The sequence below is a fragment of the Pan paniscus genome, chromosome 16, assembly GCF_029289425.2.
Source record: "Pan paniscus chromosome 16, NHGRI_mPanPan1-v2.0_pri, whole genome shotgun sequence".
Lineage (NCBI taxonomy): Eukaryota > Metazoa > Chordata > Mammalia > Primates > Hominidae > Pan > Pan paniscus.
In genome coordinates this window covers 12177124-12203655 of record NC_073265.2, presented here as the reverse complement: position 1 = coordinate 12203655, position 26532 = coordinate 12177124, and the positions used below count along the sequence as shown (strand labels likewise).

Here is a 26532-nt window from a genome sequence, read left to right as displayed (position 1 = left end):
TAGTAAGTAAGTGTATGAACCATCCTGTTACACTGCCAAACTCACTCAAGTGACATGAAGCCTAACAAACAATTATTCTTTCTTTATAAGAAGTTCCCTAAAAATGCTTTTGGTAATGTGAATTAATAACCCTGGGGCCAGCATTCTGCTGCAGATTTAGAGGTGGTAGCTGTGCTTATCTTAGAAACTACAGAATAGGATGAAAAATTACTGTAACTTACATTACCAAGTTTTATAAGGCTTAATTATATACCAAATATGTAATACCTTAGGTATAAGACAATCTCAAGTGCTATAAAATGTTAAGAATTTATTATTTATTAACCTATGCATGTTCAAACGAGTCTCTGTCCTCAAGGGGGAGAAAACTGGTTCTTTTATGTACAAAGCACAGATGTAGGTACAGTATATAAACAGATATGTAGTACATCTGTAGTATTAAAATGGCATGGGAGGAGGCAGTTAGAAAAAACATCTAAAACAGCTCCTTAGAAGGCCAATAATAAAGTTGGAAAAAAGGGAGTTTCCATGCAGCTAGTGGTGAGCTGCATGGGATACCAGCACCATTGGCAGGGGAGGCCCTCGGGGAGTGATGGCTTGGCGCTGGCACACCACTGGGTAACCTCCAGGCAGGAGCCACAGGCTGGAACAGGCGAACACTTTCTTCCCATCACCTAGGTGGAAATTAATTCTGCCAATACTTTTTTTTAAAGGCCAGTCAATGGTTATGAGTGGATAGGTTCAAAGCTGAATGGAGTTCATTAGACCTTTTTTATTCTACCTACCTTTTCTGCATATGTTTGCAATTTTCCATCAACTTCTTCATAAACAAACATTTTCTAGAAACCAAAATATGTAGTGGCCCAAAGGAGCTCTTAAGCAAAGTACTTGGTACAAAGAGACCATATTCTATAAACATTTTAAGTTTGTTCTAAGCATTCAGACTTAGAATAAGAACTTCATTTCAACTTTTTATTATAACATGAGCTAAATTTAAGAAACAACCCTAGTCTTCTATTTCCCAGAGCTGTTCAAAGTCTAAATGACAATATAACTCACTCACTATGAAAATATACTGAAAAGTACAAGAGCTGATGTAAAACGGTAATCAAGGTTCCAGGCATCATGGGATTAGGGTAACTGAAGAATAAACCCAGCCAGGCTGCAACAGCAGGCAGGATGTGCTGGCTTGATGAGGTGCTAAGGCCATTGAATGCTCAGAGGAAGCCGGATTCACGGTGATCATCTCAACCTGAGAAATCGTTCCTTGGGGTGATTTCTGCCCCTTTTTTTGTTTTGTAAGAGAGAGTTTCCTTCATTCAGTAACTTAGTTTTCCCTTAATAAATATTTCAAAAATAAAACCAATCATCAAACAAACAGGAGCCACTTTTGTAGGTAAGGTAAATCACAGGATAATGTATTGGGATAACTCTGTTTTTTTAAAATAAAAAAGCCTTACATGGTCAGGGATTGATGGAGTGGGGATGACAAATGCACATTTCAGACTTTCATCACCAATGAAAAAATAAAGCATTTTCATAGACTTAAAACTGTCATTAGTGCATTCGGCTTTTGGAGAAGGGATGAAAATGTAAAATACTTCTACAACAATAAAATGTTAATAGAAATCGTCATGTGCTGAGGTCATTTTAGTGAGCTACCATTGTTTAAATATAAGAAAAGTAATTTCTTGGTCCAAATTAGTGAAATCTTTAAAAAGATTGCCTTTAAAGAACATTATTTGAGACCAATGTTTTCTCAGACACATTCTGATATTCAAATTCACTTCATAACAATCACAGATTAACCTTTAATTACACCTTTCTTAAAAAGCTGTCAGATTTCCATTTCTTCGGGAGACATTTTCACCAGTGTGTTGTTCGATTCCACAGGTTAAGCTTTCGTCATTATTAAGAACTTCATACATATTAGAGAGATTGCCATTCATTGCTTTCTCGTCTTTTCGAAAAGACACAGGCAGACTTGCTAGACTAAAGCTGACGTCTTTAAAGGCATGCAACAAGAATATCCCCACAATGATTGTAAAGAAGCCACTCAAAGTACCAATGACATCGTCAACAGGCATATCTTGCCACTCCTTAAAAAGAATAGCTGAACAAGTTAAAACTGATGTTGTAAAGAATACATAATATATTGGAGTCACAATGGAAGTGTTGAATATATCCAGGGCCCTATTTAGGTAATTAATCTGTGTGCTCACACAGACGATGAGGCTCAGCAGCAGAATCCAAGCCAGGGGATGCCGCAGCACAGGCTTCCCTGCAAACAGCTCCTTGATAGCAATGCCCAGGCCCTTCACACAGGAGACTGAAAACGCGCCGATCACAGAGCAGATTGTTATGTACACAAGAATGTTTGTCTGTCCATGGCGAGGACCCACCACGAAGATTAATATCAAGGCCACAATGACCACAAGGGTTGCAAAGACCACAAAACCTGGAGGAGGCAAAGAAAAGTTACATGAGTCAAATGGTTGGTTGTTCTTAAACACAGAATGCAAAACAAAATATAATAAACTTGATAGGGAGAAAAGGTATGGCCTGGAAATAAAAATCAGCTTTATTTTGCAGCCCAACCAAGCAGAAATGCAACCACAAAAATTTACTTAGATGGACACACTGGAAGATTAATGCGAGCTTCATATTCACAAATTGTTATACCCCTAACATTTTTGCAGCAGCACTTTATGCCGACTTAAGTGCTCTAGCTCACCAGGCAAGAGGGACAGTGGGATCAGAACAGAGACAGAAACTAGGGAGGAGAAACCATGAGGTGGCCTTGAATGTTCAACAATTTATAGATGCTAAAAAAAACAAAAAACACAAAAACAAGAGTTCTTCATCAAGTTTTCCCTAAAAGGGGTAAACTTTTTTAAAATTTGTGGACAACTGCTGGAGTAACGAGCAAGTCAACTGGAGAACTTGAAACATACTACTGGGGTTCTGGTTGAATACGGAGAATTAAAGCCAGCATGATAATAGCCAACAACTGTGTAGCACTGTGGGCCAGGCATTTTTCTCAGCAATTTGCACTCAACTACCCTGTTATCACGGATACTACCACCTGCATTTTCGGATGAGGAAACTGAGGCCCAGATAAGTCACATGAATTTACTCTTCCTTCCTCAAATTCCACTAATAAAATACACAGTAATAGGATTTTTTTTTTGAGACAGAGTCTTGCTCTGTCGCCCAGGCTGGAGTGCAGTGGTGCGATCTCAGCTCACTGCAAGCTCCGCCTCCCGGGTTCACGCCATTCTCCTGCCTCAGCCTCCTGAGTAGCTGGGACTACAGGTGCCCGCCAACATGCCCAGCTAATTTTTTGTATTCTTAGTAGAGACGGGGTTTCACCATGTTAGTCAGGATGGTCTCCATCTCCTGACCTCGTGATCCACCCACTCTGGCCTCCCAAAGTGCTGGGATTACAGGTGTGAGCCACCGCGCCCAGCAGTAATAGATTATTAAAGACACAAATACACAAGATTAAGAACAAGAAGCCAGGTGCGGTGGCTCACGCCTGTAATCCCAGCACTGGGAGGCCGAGGATGGCAGATCACCTGAGGTCAGGAGTTCGAGACCAGCCTGGCCAACATGGTGAAACCTCATCTCTTCTAAAAATACAAAAATTAGCCAGGCGTGGTGGCAGACACCTGTAATGCCAGCTACTTGGGAGGCTGAAACAGGAGAATCGCTTGAATCTGGGAGGTGGAGGTTGCAATGAGCTGAGATCATGCCACTGCACTCCAGCCTGGGCAATAGAGTGAGACTGTCTCAAGAAAAAAGAGAGGACCGAAGATAACAATCCTTCGTAAGTCAGAAAGCAAAGGCTAACTAATAACTGGTACAGAGATCCAAGAAAGCGGAATCCTACACATCCGCTGTGATAAAAGATGAAAAAGCAATTTAGTTTGTGGCACGGAATGCTCAAAAGATACAAAGTGCCTCTGAAGTGGAGTAAAGGCAAGATTGAAAGTGAGGCCTGGCTGAAAAGTCCATTCAAGAAACAAGGAGACTCCTGCCCAGTTCTGGGAGACTGTCCCTCCCGTGCCACAGAGTTTTAGGAAGCTGAGGTCAACCATGCCTCCAGGCATTAATCCTTCCCCCCAGTCAATTCCCAGGATGCCCACAGCCAGCCATGAAACTGGAAGCTTTTTTTGCTGGGGATCTGACCAGCCCAACTTTTACATAACAGAGGACAGCAGGCCGGGCGTGGTGACTCACACCTGTAATCTCAGCACTTTGGGAGGCCGAGGCGGGCGGATCATGAGGTCAGAAGATTGAGACCATCCTGGCTAACATGGTGAAACCCCGTCTCTACTAAAAATACAAAAAATTAGCCGGGCCTGGTAGTGGGCGCCTGTAGTCCCAGCTACTCGGGAGGCTGAGGCAGGAGAATGGCGTGAACCCGGGAGGGGAGCTTGCAGTGAGCCAAGATCACGCCACTGCACTCCAGCCTGGGCAACAGAGCAAGACTCTGTCTCAAAAAAATAAAAAGATAGCCAAAGACCACCAGGAGAGAAGCCAAAACAGACAGAAAAGTGCAAAGCCTCTTTCTCCCATGTAGACAGAGGAAAACTTCAAAATAAACAACTGTCCCTCAAAAAACAAAAAAATTACTAATATCCTCAGAAAAGCAAGAAAAACTATTATTAATATCCTCAGAGACACAATGAAACAGACTGACCTGGCACCCCAAATACTTACAAACAATGGATCTACAACAACAAAAAAACCCAAACAAACAAAAAAGAAACATTTATTTGAGGGCATCAAAGAGCCATCAAAGTAGCCAGGACTTAAGGGGCCAAAATCCAGAGAAAAGAGAAGAATCAGCCCAACACTCACCTCTGCCTTCTCCCTTGGGGCAATTACTAATGCAAGGGGTGAGATGGCATAAAGGCCAATCAACACCGGCCTAAGCTTAAGGGGACTAGGTAAAAACAAGTTGGAATTTGGGGCTGCCTAAGCAGCTGGGACTGAATGGAACAAGACCCAGAAAGGAGGGAACTATAGAGTAGTGAGCCCAAATTTCTGTGTGCATTTCCCCTTACAGTGTTTCTTGGCACACAAGCTGCACAGCCAAGGTCAGAGGAGCCAAATAGAAAGCCTGGCCAGGAGGCCACAGGACTAAGCAGGGATTTCAGTGTCTCAAGTTACTGAGGAGCAGACCCTGGAGCTCTCAGTTTCTCAGGTGGAAGGGCCCAAACCAACATCTGAAGCTATCAGTTGAGAGCCAAAGGGCTATGAATAAGAATAAAGGCAAACTGAGCCAGGTGTGGTGGCTCATGCCTGTAATCCCAGCCCTTTGGGAGGCCGACGGAGGTGGATCACTTGAGCCCAGTAGGTTGAGACCAGCCCAGCCAACATGACAAAACCCTGTCTCTACCAAAAAAAGATACAAAAATTAGGCCAGGCACGGTGGCGCATGCCTGTCATCGCAACTACTTGGGAGGCTAAAGCAGGAGAATCACTTGAACCCAGGAGGCAGAGGGTGCAATGAGCCGAGACTGCACCACTGTGCTCCAGCCTGGGTGACAGCGAGATTCCATCTCAAAAAAAAAACAAAGAAAATACAAAAATTAGCCAGATGTGGTGGCACACACCTGTAGTCCCAGCTACACAGGAGGCTGAAGTGGGAGGATCGCTTGAGCCCGAGAGGCAGAGGATGCAGTGAGCCATGATCACACCACTGCACTCCAGCCTGGGCAACAGAGTGAGATACTGTCTCCAAAAAAAAAAAAAAGAATAAAGGCAAACTAGAAAGAAACTAGGCCCAACAAAGCTTAAAACAATACCTTCAGGGTGAAGGTGAGCTACTGTATTCTTTTCTGCCTACCAGAAGAAATTTACATTCTCTCTGAAGGAAGAAAAAACATCACTTAAAACCTCTACACCTTCTAATATCCTACATCCAGCATTCAATTTAAAAATGCCAACGCAAAACCAAATGCCTAAAAGCCAAAAGAGAAACACCACCACAGAAGGAGGCCCACAAAGAATTCTAAAACTAAAGTTAGCAGACAAAGACTTTAAAATAACTAGGAATCAAAGAACAGAGGCAAGAAACTCTTAGAAATTAACAATATAACCGCAGAAATAAAAACTCAGAAGGGCTGGAAGAAAAAACAGAAAATCTCCCCAAAGGCAGAGCAAAAAGACAAAATGGTAAAATGAGGGAAAGAAAAGATAAGAAAATTAATGATCTAGGTCAGGAACTGCAATAAACAGATGAATAAGAATCTCACAAAGAGCAAACAAGAATATCAAAGGAGTATTCAATTCAGTTCCCAAGAGTCAGACATAAATTTTCAGATCAGGCCAGGCACAGTAGCTCACACCTGTAATCCCAGCACTTTGGGAGGCCGAGGCAGGTGGATCACCTGAGGTCAGGAATTCGAGACCAGCCTGGCCAACCTGGTGAAACCCTGTCTCTACTAAAAATACAAAAATTAGCTGGGCGTGGTGGTGGGCGCCTGTAATCCCAGCTACTTGGGAGGCTGAGGCAGGAGAATAACTTGAACCCAAGAGGCGGAGGATGCAGTGAGCCGAGATCACACCATTGCACGCCAGCCTGAGCAAGAAGAACAAAACTCTGTCTCAAAAAAAAAAAAAAAAAAAAAAAAAAGAGACCCATCAGGCGGGGCATGGTGGCTCACACCTGTAATCCCAACACTTTGGGAGACCAAGGTGGGCGGATCACTTGTGATCAGGAGTTCGACACCAACCTGGCCAACATGGTAAAACCTTGTTTCTACCAAACAAACAAAAAAAATTAGCCAGGCATGGTGGCACACACCTGCAGTCCCAGCTACTTGGAAGGCTGAGATGGGAGGAGGAGGTTGCATTGAGCTGAGATCATATCACTGCATTCCAGCCTGGGCAACACGGCCCTGTCTCAAAATAAAATGAACCATCAGGCACCCAGCATAATGGACAAAAATGGACCCATCTCTAGGCATGTCAGTGGGAAATTTCAGACATTGTGGGGAAAGAGAACATCCTACATGCTTCCAGAAACAAAAAATTGGTCGCATATAAAAGATAAGAGATAAACTGTTCAATTTCTCAACAGCAACATCAGAAATGAGAAGACGGTGGTCACAATAGGTTAAAAACATTTTGAGATAAACAAGGTCTCAAAAAATCTCATCTCTTCATGCCCTTTCTTGTCTCCTCTAGAGTGGCACCACCAAAATGAAGGCACAAACCCAGGATTCTGGAAATAAGGGATCCAAGAAAAAGCAAACTGAAGGGAATCCCCAGGATGCTGCTGAAGAGAAATGCAGATAACAGCTGTGCTGGCAGCCTGGAGACACTCGCCTAGATTGAGGCCACACAGAAGGCACTGAGAGAAATTTCCAAAAGAGATGAAACAAAGAATACCTCTTTGTTTGAAATTACTGAGAGTAGAATTAGTCAACTGGGGAAGAGTTTCATGATACATTGATCGATTCATAAAAAACTACACAAACAAGATGATTATTACTTCTGGAAAAACTTAAATTATACAGGAAAGGAACAACAACCATAATAAAGACTAAGATGACAATAAAAGTTATGTATCAATGATAATGTAAACAAATAATCTCAAGAAAACTATATAGGTACAGTAAATAAAAGGTAAAACAGATAATGCCTAAAGCTAAGGAAGTAAGTAGTAGCAATATACGCACACTACTTACAAACACAGAGTTAAAGAACAGTAGAAACACAGGCTTGGGATTGATAGGAGGGAGCAGGGAACATGACGACAATTTGTTCTTCTACCAGGTGGAACAATTTCTCTCCTTATGTGCTCATCAAATTTCGATTAAAGTAAAAACTAAGTTAAAAAGTAAAATACAGTAAGACTAATAAGACTTTTTTCTTACCTGGATCACCTAGCTTGTGAGACATTTCATTTAAAGTCTCAATCTCCTCTTCCTTTGGAGCATGAATGACCATAACTGTAGATCCTAGAATACTTAGCAAACACCCAATTTTCCCATGAAGATTAAGTCTTTCATTGAGAAAGTATGAAGAAAGAATGGCACTAAAATGTGGAGGAAAAAAAATTGAGAACTTTAAAATAATCAGCTACTTTCCTTTTTCAAATATCAATAAAACTCGTAATTTAAATCACTGAAATCAAACTAAAACACTGTGAACTTATGAAGATTCTGGCTTTCACCAAGGAAAAAAAAGTATACATTTCATCATAAAATGTAAACATTTCTAGGGAATCATCTGCTTCATCATACACTACACCTGTATACTTACCATCTTTCCACTGCAAGAAGTCAGTATGAAATTTATAATAAAGAACAAATTTGTATAAATTTATATCCTAATTAAGAACCTATATCCAGGCCAGGCAGAGTGCCTCACGCCTGTAATCCCGCACTTTGGGAGGCCAAGGTGCGCGGGTCACCTCAGGTCAGGAGTTCAAGCCCAGCCTGGCCAACATGGTGAAACCCCATCTCTACTAAAAATACAAAAATCAGTCAGGCATGGTGGCGGGCATCCTGTAATCCCAGCTACTCGGGAGGCTGGGGCAGGACCTAGAAGGCAGAGGTTGCAGTGAGCCGACATCGCGCCACTGCACTCCAGCCTGGGTGACACAGTGAAACTCCATCTCCAAAGGAAAAAAAAAAAAAAGAATCTCTATCCAAACCACCAGTGCTTAGAATTTACTCAACTTATTCCTATTGGTTGATGCATGCACCCCTCTTATGTTGTTAATTGTATATAATTTGCCTATTACATTATCAGGTTTTAATAACTTGTAGCTAGTTTTATCTAGACCTAAAAAGAAAATACAGCATAAACCAATAAATACAGTAACAAAATACTACAAAGAAAATTAAGGGTAAAGGGCAATGACTTATACCATAACCCTGTTTTACATATAGTTTTTTTGGGGAAAAAAAAAACATAAAAATCAGTCAATCTACTTTGGGAATAGTAACCAAGATCCAGACATCAATATGGGCTTAGTTGTTTGGGCTAATCATTACAAAGCAGAAATGGGACAAATCTCAGATCACTCATTCAAAACAAGCACTCCAGGCCAGGCATGCAAATCTACTCATTGGCCGGGCTCAGTGGCTCACGCCTGTAATCCCAACACTTTGGGAGGCCAAGGCGGGTGGATCACGAGGTCAGGACATCGAGACCATCCTGGCTAACATGGTGAAACCACATCTCTACTAAAAATACAAAACATTAGCCAGGTGTGGTGGCGGGTGCCTGTAGTCCCAGCTACTCGGGAGGCTGTGGCAGGAGAATGGTGTGAACCCGGGAGGTGGAGCTTGCAGGGAGCCGAGATCGTGCCACTGCACTCCAGCGTGGGCGACACAGCAAGACTCCGCCTCAAAAAAAAAAAAAAAAGAAAAAGAAATCTACTCATTACCAACCAGACCCTACCAAAGTGCACATGCACTGAATGATAAATATTGGGATGAGTGTAACTTTGAATTTTACTTATTTTTTATTTATTTATTTTTTGAGACAGAGTCTCGCTCTATAGCCCAGGGTGGAGTGCAGTGGTGCTATCTCGGGTCATTGCAACCTCCGCTTCCTGCGTTCAAGCCATTCTCCTGTCTCAGCCTCCTGAGTAGCTGGGACTACAGGTGCCCGCCACCACGCCCAGCTAATTTTTGTATTTTTAGTAGAGACAGGGTTTTACCATGTTAGGCTGGTCTCAAACTTCTGACCTCAGGTGATCCACCCGTCTTGGCCTCCCATAATGCTGGGATTACAGGCATGAGCCACTGTTCCCAGCCAACTTTGAATATTAAAAAACTGAAATCGAAGTAGAACTAGTACTGGCTCTGAATACAAGCAAGACAAAGCATTTTCTCCCACAAATCAATAGCCTGCCTATGCACAGAAATAACTTTTTAAAAGCAATTACTACGTAGTGTAAAAAGCGAAGTTCTCCAGGTTGTTGAAATGTAAATTGTGTTGAACACATTTAATTAGATGGTACTGAATATTTTAGAAACTAAGATACCGACTACTGTTTCTACATGAAAAACGTGTCCTTACCTTACTAGCACGCTGAGAGCTCCTAGTGGAGTCACTAGAGTGGCTGGTGCAAACGCATACGCAGCGAAGTTGGCCACCTCACCAGCTCCCACTTAGAGACAGACAACAAAAGAAAAACTCAGGTAAAAATGTATGTACTCAACTTGGAAATGCCGGCATTTTATGCACTATCTATATATTATTTCAACTGTATTTAGTAACCTCCATATTTTTCCAATTTATTATTTTTATTTTTTTGAGACGGAGTCTCACTCTGTCGCCCAGGCTGCAGTGCAGTGGTGTGATCTCAACTCACTGCAAGCTCCGCCTCCCGGGTTCACGCCATTCTCCTGCCTCAGCCTCCCAAGTAGCTGGGACCACAGGCACTCGCCACCATGCCCAGCTAATTTTTTTGTATTTTTAGTAGAGACGGAGTTTCACCGTGTTAGCCAGGATGGTCTGGATCTCCTGACCTCGTGATCTGCCCGCCTTGGCCTCCCAAAGTGCTGGGATTACAGACGTGAGCCACTGCACCCAGCCTCTCCAATTTATTAATAAGGGTTATGGGTCTGTAAATTTCTATTACAGTAAGAGTCCAAGTCAATTAGAAACATTCTAGAAACAACACATATCTGTAAATCTAACGGAAGAAATCTAGCTCATGCTGACATAAGGCATTTTAATAAAAATTTTAAATAGATACTTATATCCCAGGACAGTAAATAAAAATCACTGAGAAGAAGCCGACATGAAGGTAAAGGTACTCTTCCCCCAAGTCCTTTTCATTTGGTCCTTTTTTTTTTGAGATGGAGTCTTGCTCTATCGCCCAGGCTGGAATGCAGTGGCACGATCTCAGCTCACTGCAACCTCCACCTCCCGGGTTCAAGCAATTCTCCTGCCTCGGCCTCCCGAGTAGCTGGGACTACAGGCGGGCGCCACCATACCCAGGTAATTTTTATATTTTTAGTAGAGACGGGGTTTCACCATGTTGACCAGGCTGGTCTTGAACTCCTGACCTCAAATGATCCACCCACCTCAGCCTCCCAAAGTACTGGGATTATAGGCGTGAGCCACCGTGCCCAGCTTGCTCTTTTTAAAAATGCAAATCATGCTATACACCAGGTCCTGTTCTAGAATCAGGATATACAGCAGGGTGCAAAACAAAGACATTGCTCTGATAAAACTTTTTTTTTTTTTTTTTGAGACAGAGTCTCGCTTTGTCGCCCAGGCTGCACTGCAATGGCGTGCGTGATTTTGGCTCACTACAACCTCCACCTCCCAAGTTAAAGCGATTCTCCTGCCTCAGCCTCCCAAGTAGCTGGGATTACAGGCACCCGCCACCACACCCGGCTGATTTTTGTATTTTTAGTAGAGACAGGGTTTCACCATGTTGGTCAGGCTGGTCTTGAACTCCTGACCTAAGGTGATCCACCCACCTCAGCCTCCCAAAGTGCTGGGATTACAGGCATGAGCCACCACGCCCAGCCTCTCATAAAACTTTTAGTGAGGGAAGACAGACAAACCAAGCACATGTGCCAAGAGGTTAAAAGTGTTATGAAGAAAAACAGTGAGGGAAAAGAATAAAGTGCTGGTGATGAAAGAAGGTATCCTACTATGTGTCATGGCATTAGATATGGGCTGTCGGATAAGAAATTTTAGAACACTGGGAAATTAAGTCCCACTAAGGAATTATCTAAATTGAAAAGCTACTGAGGAATCCTACGCAGGGCAGAGGCATGATCTCACAAAAGGATCCCTCTTGGCTACTGCTTTTTCCAAAAGTTATGCCCATTTTCATTTAGCAGCGTATGAGAGCTCCCTTGGCTCCACATTCTCCCTGCTGATCTGTTAGGAGTATGGGATGATTCTGTTATGCTTTCAATTTGCATTTCCCATTTTCATTTGTTTATTAACCCTATGAAATCTTTTAGGGAAGTAGCTGTTAAAGTTTATCCTGTTTTCTCTAATTGATTTAAGGTAATTCTTTATATATTTCAGATGTAAATCTTTTATTGGTTAAACATATTACAATTATCTTCATTTACACTCTACAATTTGCCTTTTTCTTCTCTTGTTAAACTTAACTCTTTCTTCTTTAATTCCTAAAATGTCTTAAATATGGTTACCGTTAAAATTCAATCAAGGAATTTGGCTGCAATGTCTCAAATATCTTTTTATCCAGGATACTCTCTACTATCTAATTTCTATTTATGTATGACTGACTTCTTAAAAAGAAAAAAAAAAAGCTTGGAGAAAGCTTTTTAACTAATTAGGAAATTATACACGATCTTCTATTTTTTTTAACTGAATACTCTAGAAATTACGTGTATGCTTAACCTGTGAAGTCTAATATTAATATTTAGCTTTATTTCCTTCTGGATAATGCCAGAACCTTAGAACTCTTCATCCATTTTTTCCCTTCCAACTGACTATTGTTGTGTATTTTTTAATACACAACAGGTGAGCCAAGGTAGCTCACTCACAGGACTGGCAAGTAGGTCCTGGCACAGTGAGAGCCTGGGGAGCTCTCCACGGCTGCCTGAGTGTCCTCAGAGCACAGCAGCTGGCTTCCCTCAAAGTGAGCAATCCAAGGAATCAGGAAAAAGCTGCAATGCCTCTCTCAGCTTCACCTCAGAAGACACACATCATCACTTCTGTGGTATTCTTGGATCACACCGTTTTGAACTGCACTAATTCACTGTGAAAGGGGATTAGAGAAAGGTGTGAATACCAGGAGGGGAGTCACTGAGGGCTATGTATCACACGTTAATTGGCCTGGCATGCTCCCCGCTCGTGGCCTTCACAGTTACAGTTTCCTCCTGCTTCAAGGGTTTCTCCCCCAAATATCATATGGGCAGATCACTCGCTTCCTTTACATCTTCTACCCAAATACCTTTCAGCGAGGCTGGCCCTGGCTGCAGATCTAACATCCTAATTAATAAACCTATCTATCCTCCATTTCACAACACTCCTTCCGACTTCACTCCTTCTCCTTCCCATTTATCATCACGCACAGGCACATAAACACATCTTAACTTCTTTATCTTGTTTAATGTCTCCCACCTAGAATGTAAGCTTCATGTGGGTGGAGATTTTTCAGTCTTTTCCTCTCACTGATGTATCTCCAGCACCTAGAACAATGCCTGGCATACAAGACATGATCAATAAGTATTTGTTGACTGAACAGTCAGTCAAGGCTCAGTGTCTTCAGAATTTTTTTTTTTTTTTTGAGACAGTTTCACTCTTGTTGCCCAGGATGGAGTGCAACGGCACAATCTCAGCTCACTGTAACCTCCGCCTTTCAGGTCCAAGCGATTCTCCTGCCTCAGCCTCCCGAGTAGCTGGGATTACAGGCATGCACCACCATGCCCAGCTAATTCTTTTGTTTTTTTTTTTTACTAGAGACGAGGTTTCTCCATGTTGGTCAGGCTGGTCTCACTCCTGACCTCAGGTGATCCACCCACCTCGGGCTCCCAAAGTGCTGGGATTACAGGCATGAGCCACCACGCCCGGCCCAGAATAATTGTTTTCCACATGCCTTTTTAAAAATTATTACCAAAATAGGCATGGTGATTTTTTGTATTTTTATTTGGTAAGTCTTATCAAATACATACCTCTTTTTAATTTGGAATGAGAACAAATGGAGGGGCAACAAATTAAAACAGAATTCTCCTCTTAACTTTCAAAATTACCTTAAATTGAGCAGAAATTTTAAACATGCACAGGCTAACATGTTTTAATCAGATGGGTAAAAAAAAGCCTTGTCGTTCCATTTAAATGCACTATGAGGGTACGACAAATGGAAAGACTTGAATACCTGGTGAATAACATCAAGTATTTGATAGCACAACAGGGTGACTACAGTCAATAATAATTTTTTTTGTTTTGTTTTTTGAGACTGAGTCTCACTCTATCACCCAGGCTGGAGTGCAGTGGTGCAGTTATCAGCTCACTGCAACCTCCACCTCCCAGTTTCAAGTGATTCTCGGGCCTCAGCCTCCCGAGTAGCTGTGATTACAGGCGCCTGCCACCACGCCCAGCTAATTTTTGCTATTTTTAGTAGAGACGGGGTTTCACCATGTTGGCCAGGCTGGTCTTGAACTCTTGACCTCAAGTGATCCACCCGCCTTGGCCTCCCAAAGTGCTGGGATTACAGGTGTGAGCCACCGCGCCCGGCCCAATAATAATTTAATTGTACATTTAAAAATAACTAAGAGGCCAGGCACGGTGGCTCACACCTGTAATCCCAGCACTTTGGGAGGCTGAGGCAGACAGATCACAAGGTCAGGAGATCGAGACCATCCTGGGCAACATGGTGAAACCCCTTCCCTACTAAAAATACAAAAATTAGCTGGGCTTGGTGGCGCACACCTGTAGTCCAGCTACTCAGGAGGATGAGGCAGGAGAATCGCTTCAACCCAGGAGGCAGAGGTTGCAGTGAGCCAAGATGGTGCCACTACACTCCAGCCTGGCAACAGAGCAAGACTGTGTCTCAAAAAGTAAATAAATAAATAACGGCTGGGCATGGTGGCTCACGCCTGTAATCCCAGCACTTTGGGAGGCCAAGGTGGGCGGATCACGAGGTCAAGAGATCGAGACCAGCCTGGCCAACGTGTGAATCCGTCTCTACTAAAAATACAAAAATTAGCTGGGCATAGTGGTGCGCACCAGTAGTCTCAGCTACTCAGGAGGATGAGGCAGGATAATCGCTTGAACCCGGGAGGCGAAGGCTGCAGTGAGCCGAGATGGGCCACTGCATTACAGCCTGGCGACAGAGCAAGATTCCATCTCAAAAACAAAAAAAAAGGACTAACTGGATTGTTTGTCCCGCAAAGGATAAATTGTTGAGGGGATGGATAACCCATGGATACCATAATGCAATTATTATGAATTGCATGCCTTTATCAAAGTATCTCATGTACCCTATAAGTACCTACTAAGTACTCACAAAAATGAAAAAAGTAGGCCGGGTGCGGTGGCTCACGCCCGTAATCCCAGCACTTTGGGAGGGCAAGGCAGGTGAATCACCTGAGGTCAGGAGTTCGAGACCAGCCTGACCAACACAGTGAAACCCCGTCTCTACTAAAAATACAAAAAATTAGCTGGGCGTGGTGGTGGCACGCCTGTAATGCCAACTACTCGGGAGGCTGAGGCAGGAGAATCGCTTGAATCCAGGAGGCGGAGGTTGCACTGAGCCAAGATCACGCCACTGCACTCCAGCCTGGGTGACAGAGTGAGACTCTGTCTCAAAAAAAGAAAAAAGAAAAAAAAAAAAAAGAAAGATTATTTAAACCTTTAAAACTTGCTAGTAATGAGGCTATAATACCATATGCAAATATTTTAATATACAGCTATCATATTTTTCTTGCAATGTTCTTTATACATACTTGACAGCAGTCCAGCCCACCACAACCATTCCTTAAGATATGCATGGCCACCTTGACCTGTGAATGAAGAAATATTTCACATCTTTGGAAGACTGTAAGACTCTTGTATAAATTATAACTATTAGTAATGACAGATTTTTAAATATCTCAGTTACTCCTTTAAATAAAGGTTTCTGCATGACTCGGGATTTCTCTGACAATTTCTTAATGATTATCTTGCCAAGGTGAATGAATCCTTTACAAGCATATCCATCATGAACAGTGAGAGCACCTCTTAGGACCAAGCATCAGGGACTAGGGGAACAAGCAGTAGATGCTGACAGTTTCTCCTCTGTCCACTGAACCCCATAGAGGCTATCATTTCATGTTTTTCTGACTGCTGAATTAGGTTTAGCCACAGAGATGGCACAGGGAAGACAGAAGGGTGGTACTGTTTCCTGCCAAGGCAGCTCTCCTCATAAGGTCCAATCAGGTCTAAAAATGAAGCCAGGATAGAATGATGGAATGTGACCATAACGCCACTTAACACCTGATAGAGGAGTCAGGGCAGGGCCAATCATCCTGATTACCCCGCAGGGTCTTGTGACTTGTCAGTGAGTTCTAGAGAAACAACCTACACCAGCCGAAGTTCACTAAACTGGATACTCTTCAAGCTGGGGAAGCCCTGTCTTTCCTTCCTGCCAAAATGTCAAAGTTCAAAGTCAGAACGTCTACTATCATGGACAAAAGATCCCAGCCTTTAATAAATTCTGATTTTAACCATGGTTTTTTTTTTTTTTTTTTTTTTTTTTTAAGACGGAGTCTCACTCTGTCACCCAGGCTGGAGTGCAGTGGTGCCATTTTGGCTCACTGCAACCTCTGCCTCCCGGGTTCAAGCGATTCTCCTGCCTCATCCTCCTGAGTAGCTGGGACTATAGGCCAGGCCACTATGCCCGGCTAATTTTTGTATTTTCAGTAGAGATGGGGTTTCACCATGTTGGCCAGGCTGGTCTCGAACTCCTGACCTCAGGTGATCCACCCGCCTCAGCCTCCCAAAGTGCTGGGATTACAGGCATGAGCCACCACGCCCGGCCTAACCATGGACTCTTATTTCCTTCCCTGCAGACATATCAAAATTTAAAGAAAAGGTTGGATATTACTTGGGCATTGGTCCCTGTTTCCATTTTGATGATAACTGCAGGACTGAGTAGTTAACTAATTATGACATCTTCTCACTTCTTTTCTCAATATAAATAACCAAACATCAACTTTGTAAACATTTAGAACTCTTGAACAATTCAAAGTTTCAAATACACTCACGAGGAATGAAGATGTGGTCTTGTACAAAGAACCTGTGCATGTAGGTAGACACTGAGGTCACTTCAAAGTCACATAAGGCATAACCTACCTGCTCTCATAGAGCCTTTCCTGGCAAGTCGAAGGAGGCCTTTTTTTTTCAAAATGAAACTTCCCCCAATGAAAATGCTGGAGCTCATAGCCAATCCCAGACCAATATAGAAGTCATATTTTCCACGCCCCTGGCTCATTTCGTTTGTTACTTAAGGAGTTCCTGTGAATCACATTGATCACAGAACAGAGAAACCGCTGGTACTAGAGGCAGAATGAAGCAGTCTTCAAACCTAAACAATAAAAAATAAAATGTGGTTTTCACAGAATGCTCATGACAGCTCACATGCAATTCAAAATTTTACTCCATTTCTCTTCTCCTAAAGAAAAAATAGCTCCTTCATTACTAATATTGATAATATTTATTATTTAAATTTAGCACCAACCTGTATATTTCTTCAAATTATGGCAAAAGATAGGATCATGCTATAAAACCAAGTTTAAACTGATTTCATAAACTCTGATCCCATATTTTCAAAAAAATGTTTCTAGGCTTAATAAAACTTTCTGATAAGAAAAAAAAATTCTGCAGAAAAAATTAGGCATAACAATATACAAATCTAGTTTGGAAATACATTTATCAGGTTCTCAAATGTGTCCTTTTGAATAATCTATACAAAGAAACTCAAAATTTTCTCACCCATACATTTTCTTCTTAGCAATAGGTCCACATAAGCATATGCTAATTTATTTATTTAGCCTATTCAGGGATGTGCCGAGAGAAGGCAGATTTCACATTATTTATCAGAGGGTAACAATTCTTGCAGAGAGGTGTCTGCTGGGGCGTGCAGTATGGTACCGGTGGCCTTTGGAGAACATGAGGACCATGGTATCTGGAGGGCTCAATCCTCGAGGCCAGACAGGAAGCAGAGGCTTACCAAAGACTGCAATTGTTTTTCCAAATGGCCAACTCATAAACTCAGTTGACAGATGAACTAAAGCACAGTGTGGATAGCAGAGAAACAATAGCTTTTAGCAACAAGGTTTATGATTGGTTCTAACTGCCAGACCAGCTTTCTAGCACATCTTGGGATTTTTAGTCCCACAATTTAACTTCTGAGTTCCAAAACTAATCTGCAATTCAGTCAGGACCCTAACTAGCCATGTTTTTCCGTTCTTCAAGTTATGAGACACTGGCTTTTAACCAAAGCAACTTAAACTCCCTGTCCACCTAGCCCCTCAATTACTTTATCCATCCATTCAAACAGTATTTACTGGATATTATGTGCTAAGCGTTTATTATGCTAAGCTCTCTAGCTTCACAAGGAAGACAGACAAGAGATAGTTAAATAAGGAGTGATAACATTACTGCAGGGAGACTGCAATAATGGTAAACACGACATTATCACACTGAGTTGATATTACTCCCAAGAAATGAAAAAGTCCAATGTTTTTGATTTGCCCGTTAAGGTGCATTATCGTTCCTGTATGATTCAATGAGAAGACTATTCTCCCTCACCCCTGATTTGCCGCTCGGCCATCAAGCTTGCTTTGGCCAATGGGAGGGAGGTGTAAGGAACAGAGTGCCAGTTCTGAGTCTACACCTAGAGGCCTCTCTTACTTCTGCTTGCCCCTTCGCACCCTGCCATAGCCACAGGAAGTGCATGTCCTGATCACAACAGAGTGAAGGGTACAGAACAAAATCGTCCCAGTGACTCACAGAACTGTGAGCATGATCTAAGTGCTCATTCCTCTATGCCACTGAGATAGCTAACTCACACACACAAACAGGCTTACTGCAAATATGAAGTTTCCACCCTGATTTTTGAAAAACCAAAAATTTTCTGTAGAAAATGGGGATTCAGTGATGGGTAAAAGCTGGGTGATGGGTACACAGGGACTCACTGTATTACTATATCTGCTTTTGTGTATTTCTGAACATTTCCATATTAATGTTTTTAAAATACAACCTTTAGTGCTCAAAATGTACAAGGATGCCAAGGTAGAAACCACCAGCAAGTCCCAAAAACCAGGTCACCCCACAACCTAAGACAAAATAATACTGAAACACTGGGTAGGGCGCGGTGGCTCAAACATGTAATCCCAGCACTTTGGGAGGCTGAGGCTGGTGGATCACAAGGTCAGGAGATCGAGTCATCCTGGCTAACACGGTGAAACCCCATCTCTACTAAAAATACAAAAACAAAATTAGCCGGAAGTGGTGGCAGGCGCCTGTAGTCCCAGCTACTTGGGAGGCTGAGGCGGGAGAATGGCGTGAACCTTGGACGGGGAGCTTGCAGTGAGCCGAGATTGCGCCACTGCACTCCAGCCTGGGCGACAGAGCGAGACTCTATCTCAAAAAAAAAAAAAAATACTGAAACACTAAAAGAAAACACTCAAGTCAAAAAGGTGCTGAGTTCTTCTAAGTATCAGTCATAATCTCATGGATGAGATTGTCTACCCGAAAGCCTTCCAAAACTGACCTCTCCCTTAACAGATTTGGAAAAGTACCCCTAGTCCCTCTGTGCCATTCATAAGGCAAGATGATTCCATGAGAAAAGTCTTAGGTGGGGAGTTTGGAGACCCCGTCTTGCTTCCAGCTGGATGAGTCACCACATTAACAGATATATACATAAAAAGAAAGAAGCTAAACAATCTAAGGTATTACCCACTTTATGTGCCAAATACTGGTCATCTCAAGCCTCAAGTTAACTTCAGCATATCTATGGAATAATTCTAGATAGGTGAGTCTCATTGACAGTAAAAATAAATTACAGAGATGTAAACACATTTAAAGACAAGGTAGGAGAACTTGAAACAAGATGTCAGGGACAATCATCATTTCTACACACTGTAAGATTGCAACAAAAAGCAAGTGTGCTTACACTGTTCCCACTGCATCCTGCATGGCTTGTTTATCTGTGTTTATCAGCCAGTCTCCTGCATCAGACTGTAAGCTCCTGGGCTCCTGCATGATATTCGCCCTTTTAGCCTATGCACATAGCTATCTGGTAGTCTCAAAATAGGTCTTAATGTGTGTTTTCTGGGTGAATATGGATGAATGGAGTAATTCTTTTTTTTTTTTTTTTTTTTTTTTGAGACAGAGTCTTGCTCTGTCACCCAGGCTAGAGTGCAGTAGCATGATCTCGGCTCACTGCAACCTCTACTGCCCAGGTTCAAGTGATTCTCCTGCCTCAGCCTCTGAGTAGCTGGGACTACAGGCACATGCTGCCATGCCCAGCTAGTTTTTGTATTTTTAGTAGAGATGGAGTTTCATTATGTTGGCCAGGCTGGTCTGGAGTCTGGAACTCCTGACTTCGAGTGATCCGCCCATCTCAGCCTTCAAAAAGTGCTAGGATTACAGCCATAAGCCACCACCCCAGCCAAATGGAATAATTCATAATTAGCCCTTAAAAACAGCCAGATACAGTGGTACACACCAGGAGGCTGAGGCAGAAGGATTGCTTGAAACCAGGAGTTCAAGTTTAGCCTGGGCAACATAGTTATGCCTGGTCTCAAACAAACAAACAAAGCAGCCATTAATACACAGAAAACTACTGCATCATTTAGATTGGCATCCTAAAATGTAACCGATGTTTTATAGCTTTTAAACTTGAGAACCATAGTCATTTATCCAATATGCTAGCAAGTGGCAGTACTAGATGGAAGTGAAAATGCAAGGACAATGGTTATACGGACTAGGAAAATGGGAGTGAGAAACCGAGCTACCCAAACGCTTCAGCCCTCCTGGCAGGTATATCCTTCTCATGAGTCAGGGTCACCTCACTTCAATGAAAGCATTCCTTAAGATCATCCAACATAAAAATCATCGACCAGGCATGGTGGCTCACGCCTGTAATCCCAGCACTTTGGGAGGCCGAGGTGGGCGGATCACCTGAGGTCGGGAGTTCGAGACCAGCCTGACCAACATGGAGAAACCCCGTCTCTACTAAAAATACAAAAATTAGCCGGGCATGGTGGCACATGCCTGTAATCCCAGCTACCTGGGAGGCTGAGGCAGGAGAATTGCCTCAACCAGGGAGGCAGAGGTTGTGGTGAGTTGAGATAGTGCCATTGCATTCCAGCCTGGGCAACAAGATAGAAACTCTGTCTCAAAAAAATAAAAATAAGATAAAATAAAAAAGATCATCTGACATAAAAATCATCGGCTGGGCACGGTGGCTCACGCCTGTAATCCCAACACTTTGGGAGGCCGAGGTGGGCAGATCACGAGGTCAGGATTTCGAGACCATCCTTGCCAACATGGTGAAACCCCATCTCTACTAAAAATACAAAAATTAGCTGGCGCAGTGGCGGGTTCCTGTAATCATAGCTACTTGGGAGGCTGAGGCAGGAGAACTGCTTGAAGCCAGAAGGCGGAGGTTGCAGTAAGCCGAGATCACCCCACTGCATTCCACCCTAGGTGACAGAGCAAGACTCCATCTCGGAAAAAAAAAAAAGAATCATCATCCTCCTTTAATCTTTGTCTTCATGAAGCAATGTTCTTAATTATCATGCAAGTTCTACTGCGGTGGAAGTGACTACTTGACAGCTGTATTGCTCACTATATACTTTAAGTTCTATGGTAATGGAACAAATCAAATTTATAGTCTGAATATTCTGTAAGCAATAAAATTGAACCTTCTTACCAATAAAGATGATATCCAGAAAAAAGTCAGGTTTATCTACAGTTCTAATCCCAGTATAACAATAGACTCACAAGGCCGGGCGCGGTGGCTCAGGCCTGTAATCCCAGCACTTTGGGAGGAAGAAGCGGGCAGATCACCTGAGGTCGGGAGTTCGAGACCAGCCTGACCAACATGGAGAAACCCTGTCTCTACTAAAAATACAAAAAAATTAGCAGGCCTGGTGGCACATGCCTGTAATCTTAGCTACTCGGGAGGCTGAGGCAGGAGAATCGCTTGAACCCGGGAGGCAGAGGTTGTGGTGAGCCAAGATTACACCATTGCACTCCAGCCTGGGCAACAAGAGCGAAACTCGGTCTCAAACAAACAAACAAAAAAAACAACAACAAAAACAAAAAACAATAGACTCACAAATCCAAATTTAAATTATTATTATTATTATTATTATTTTGGAGACAGGGTCTCATTCTGTCACCCAGGCTGGAGTGCAGTGGCACAATCATGGTTCACTGCAACCTCGACTTCCCAGGCTCAAGTGATCCTCCCACCTCAGCCTCTCAAGTAGCTGGGACCATAAGTGTGCAACACTACACCACCTGGCTAATTTTGGTATTTTTTGTCGATACGGAGTTTCACCATGTTGTCCAGGCTGGTCCCGAACTCCTGAGCTCAAGCGATCTGCCTGCCTTGGCCTCCCAAAGTGGTAGATTACAAGTGTCACCCACTGCATCCTGCCCAGATTTTACTTGTATCATGAACCTTTCAAATAACTGATTTGTAACTACTTAATTTACTAATATTTACTAACACTTAATGTTAACGTTCACTAAATGCAAGTTACATACATTAAGAGCCAGTATTACATGTTGCCTTGACATCTGGTAAAAACCAGGAGCTTTTAATGGCCTCAGGGCAAGCTTCCCTCCCCAAGATGCCAAACAATTCTCATCACAGTGACCAGGCACAGGTACAGTTGCTGCTTATGCCTGAGGAGTAGGCCCCACTGCCCTGCCAGCCCAAGGAACTCTGAAAGCAATTATTAGTCTTTCTGCAGGAACCACAGCCACTCTCGTTACCACAAAGCCTTGCCTCCCACAGCCCCTGGTTCTCCGTTCTATCCTAAGCAAAAGACTAAGAAACTTCCATCCATCTCGTCTGTCCAGTGTCAGTACTGTGGGATGGAAATCCCTCTCCCACTGACAAGGTGAAGAGGTGATTAAAACAATACATATAATGGAATTTTACTCATTTAATCCTAAGGCCAATGAACATTATTCCTAACCTTACTAAGGCTATCATATGAGATTTTCTCCATATTTATTTTACATAAAGTTTCATGATGCTATTTAAAATCTATTTTCCCCTTTCCCTTTTAATTTATGTGTTATGGGAAATTTCAAACACAAAAAGCAGAGAGAAGGCCTTTTCTGACCAGCTGGGTCCATCATGTGCATATGGCTTTCGAGAGTCCCCCTGGCCAGGCACCCCTCTCCTGCCCACTTCATTTCCTAACACAGAAACCTGACACCCTCAGACAGGCCCTCCCCTCCTCCTCCTCCTGCAACCCAAAGCCTGCTCTCCACTCAAGGCCAGGGTACACCTTAAGCTGTGCTACAAAGACTTCTGCAATTAACTCCAGCCCACAGGCATTTTCTCTTCTTTACTATTTAATTCTCAATTACTGTTCTATCTTCAAGGTAAACTCTCTTTAAGTTCCTTAAAAACAATTACTTAGGTTTTCTGTGGTGGTTTCCCCACAAAAGGCACTCATTTACGGTAGCAAATTTGATTTACAAATCTTTCTAGAATGAGGCATATCACCAAATAAGGTGATCTGGTTGTTTGTTCATGCATGGAACTGTACCAGGGTGTATGTGTGGAGGGCTGGGGGATGACAAGCAGCATACAATTTGCAAGCCTTCAAATTATAAAGCAGCCTTCTGCCACCAAGAAAATAAGTGATCTCATTCTGACTTACAGTTTGAAAATAGGACATCAGAGGGAATGTCCTGAAAGGAATGAGTTGCTTCACTATTCTCAGACCTGGTCCCACTCTGCTCCCTCTCTCTGTAACTGAAGGTCTATCACAGCCGGGAGAGCCTGCAACAGAGATATTTTTTATTCTTAAGAATTAGCCATGAGGCAGGGCCAGTATTAAAGACAGATAAACAGTAAAATTTTCTAAATTTCACCTCAACTAGGTTCCCAAACCACAGATGACAAGCTCCATGTGGTTCACCTGCCCAGTTTACTTAGGGGGACTCGGGAGTAATCCGAACTGTGACCACTGCTCAACAAACACTGAGCAGCTATTATCTGCCAGGCACTGAAGTTGTAAAGATGATCAAAGGGCCTATCCTCAAGGACTCCACGACTAAGAGAATTAAAAATTCCAAAAATAACCTACTGACGTTTAAAACACTTTTAAAGAGTCTTATGATTTTCTGCTTATTCTCTCTGTGTGTGGGAGGGGAAGGGCGTTGTTGTTGTTGTTGTTGTTGTGGTTTTTGACAGTGTCTCACTCTGTTTCCCAGGCTGGAGTGCAGTGGCGCGATCATCACTCACTGCTGTCTCAAATGCCTGGGTTGCAGTGATCTCTGACCTCAGCTGCTCAAATCAACAGGACCACAGGCGTATACCACCACACCTAGCTAATTTTTTTGTTCTGCTTGTTCTCTCTACATTTTAACAAACTCTTTTTTTTTTTTTTTTGAGTCGCAGTCTCGCACTGTCGCCCGGGCTGGAGTGCGATGGCGCCATCTCGGCTCACTGCAACCTCCGTCTCCCGGGTTCAAGCGATTCTCCTGCCTCAGCCTCCCGCATAGCTGGGATTACAGACGTGTACTGCCACATCCGGCTAATTTTTTGTAGTAGAGACGGGGTTTCACTATGTTGGCCAGGCTGGTCTCGAACTCCTGACTTTGTGATCTGCCCACCTTGGCCTCCCAAAGTGCTGAGATTACAGGAGTGAACCACCACTCCCGGCCAACAAGTTCAATTTTCACAATTGATTTTACTAATATTTGTAATGTGAACTTTCATTAAACATAAAGCATGTCAAAAATGGAATAAATACATCTCAAATAAAAGAAAATTATGAAATTAGTCCACTTTCTTAAAAAAAGTGGAAAACACATGATTTAAGAAACAGGCAAAAATGGACTAGTATTCTAATAAGGAAAACCTAAACTAGGACCTGCTTTGCAAAATGATTATCAGTAGGCAACACAATCACCAAAGTTAGCAAACTTTAAAAATTACACCAACTGGGCCGAGCACGGCGGCTCACACCTGTAACCCCAGCACCTTGGGAGGCCGAGGTGGGAGATCACCTGAGGCCAGGAGTTCGAGACCAGCCTGGCCAACATGGTGAAACCCCATCTCTACAAAACATACCTGGCCAACCTGGTGAAACCCCATCTCTACAAAAACATAAAAATTATTTTTTTGTATTTGGCATGAGGGCGGGTGCCTGTAATCCCAGCTACTGGTGAGGCTAAGGAAGGAGAATCTATTGAACCTGGGAGGCGGAGGTTGCAGTGAGCCAAGACTGCACCACTGCACTCCAGCCTGGGCCACAGGGCGAGACTCCGTCTCAAAAAAAAAAAGGAAAAAATTGAAAAAATTACACCAACTGAAGTGCATAGACAGCCTTAAACTTTTCACAGCACTTTTGACATTTCAACAAAGCCTTAATTAAAAAGATATGTGGTAAGGGCCCACAATGAGGAACCAGGTCCAGAGATTTTTTTTTTTTTTTTTTTAGATGGAGTCTCGCTCTGTCCCCCAGGCTGGAGTGCAGTGGCGCTATCTCGGCTCACTGCAAGCTCCGCCTCCCGGGTTCACGCCAATCTCCTGTCTCAGCCTCCTGAGTAGCTGGGACTACAGGCGCCCACCACCATGCATGGCTAATTTTTTTGTATTTTTAGTAGAGACGGGGGTTTCACCATGTTAGCCAGGATGGTCTCGATCTCCTGACCTCGTGATCCAACAGCCTTGGCCTCCTAAAGTGCTGGGATTACAGGCGTGAGCCACCGCACCTGGCCCAAGTCCAGAGATGTTAAGTAACACGTCACACAGCTGAGGTAGCAGAAGCAGAACTATAATCCAGGCCTCCTCATCTCTGCCAATCTCAGCCTTCTGCTGAAGAATTTGGAATCACGACCCCTGTTTGTAGCAAGAAGACCAAATTGTGTAAACTAGTAACAAAGACCCTGCATCATTTGTTCCAAACCTACCTTTTAGATCTCTTTTTTTTTTTTGAGACAGAGTCTCACTCTGTTGCCCAGGCTGGAGTGCAGTGACGCAATCTCTGCTCACTGCAAGCTCCGCCTCCCGGGTTCATGCCATTCTCCTGCCTCTGCCTCCCGAGTAGCTGGGACTACAGGCGCCCACCACTACACTAGGCAAATTTTTTGCATTTTTTTATTTTTTGGATGCAGAGTCTCGCTCTATCCCCCAGGCTGGAGTGCGCTGGCGCAATCTTGGCTCACTGCAACCTCTGCCTCCCAGGTTCAAGTGATTCTCCTGCCTCAGCCTCCTGAGTATCTGGGATTACAGGTGCCTGCAACCACGCCCAGCTAATTTTTGTATTTTTAGTAGAGATGGGGTTTCGCCATGTTGGTCAGGCTGGTCTTGAACTCCTGACCTCGGGTGATCCTCCTGCCTCGGCCTCCCAAAGTGCTGGGATTACAGGCGTGAGTTACCGTGCCTGGCCAATATTTTGGGTTTTTTTTTTAGTAGAGATGGGGTTTCACCGTGTTAGCCAGGATGGTCTCGATCTCCTGACCTTGTGATCCACCCACCTCAGCCTCCCAAAGTGCTGGGATTACAGGCGTAAGCCACCGCGCCCGGCCTAGATCTTATTTCCCCATACCATATTTCACACATCCTGTGTTCTACCCCGGTCAGCACTCTGCTGCTATTCTAACCTGCTCCTACCTTTCCTCCTCCATATTTGGTTGACACTAACTACCCCTCTGTTACGGTTACTTTGGTACTTAACTAGTATTGCCTTCACTGTGGCTCGCAGTGAACATGTGGCTTGCTTATATCATTTACTCAACCAACCAACGTTTACTGAGCATGTACAATATTCTAGGAGCAGGGGTACAACAGCCCACATGGGGTATCTCCTGCTAGAG

At 43.3% G+C, this 26532-nt stretch overlaps 1 protein-coding gene across 18 annotated transcripts in view; it reads right to left on the bottom strand.

Moving 5' to 3' along the window:
• Positions 1-958: 958 nt before the first annotated feature.
• NIPA2 (NIPA magnesium transporter 2) overlaps positions 959-26532 on the bottom strand; it is a 29105-nt gene continuing 3531 nt past the window's right edge. For 6 of the 18 annotated variants that reach the window (XM_055098697.3, XM_003805943.7, XM_034951852.4 and 3 more), the window contains 5 exons: positions 16804-17035; positions 15417-15473; positions 10051-10141; positions 7893-8053; positions 959-2458 (listed from right to left, as the gene is read on the bottom strand). In XM_055098697.3, the coding sequence (XP_054954672.1) occupies positions 1827-2458; positions 7893-8053; positions 10051-10141; positions 15417-15473; positions 16804-16942 (1080 nt within the window). In that variant the 5' untranslated portion in view covers positions 16943-17035 and the 3' untranslated portion in view covers positions 959-1826. Of the gene's footprint in view, positions 2459-7892; positions 8054-10050; positions 10142-13092; positions 13173-15416; positions 15474-16803; positions 17036-23366; positions 23489-25367; positions 25556-26532 lie in introns of those variants that run through there. The other 12 variants (XM_008976994.6, XM_008976984.6, XM_063597035.1 and 9 more) reach the window with 4 other exon arrangements.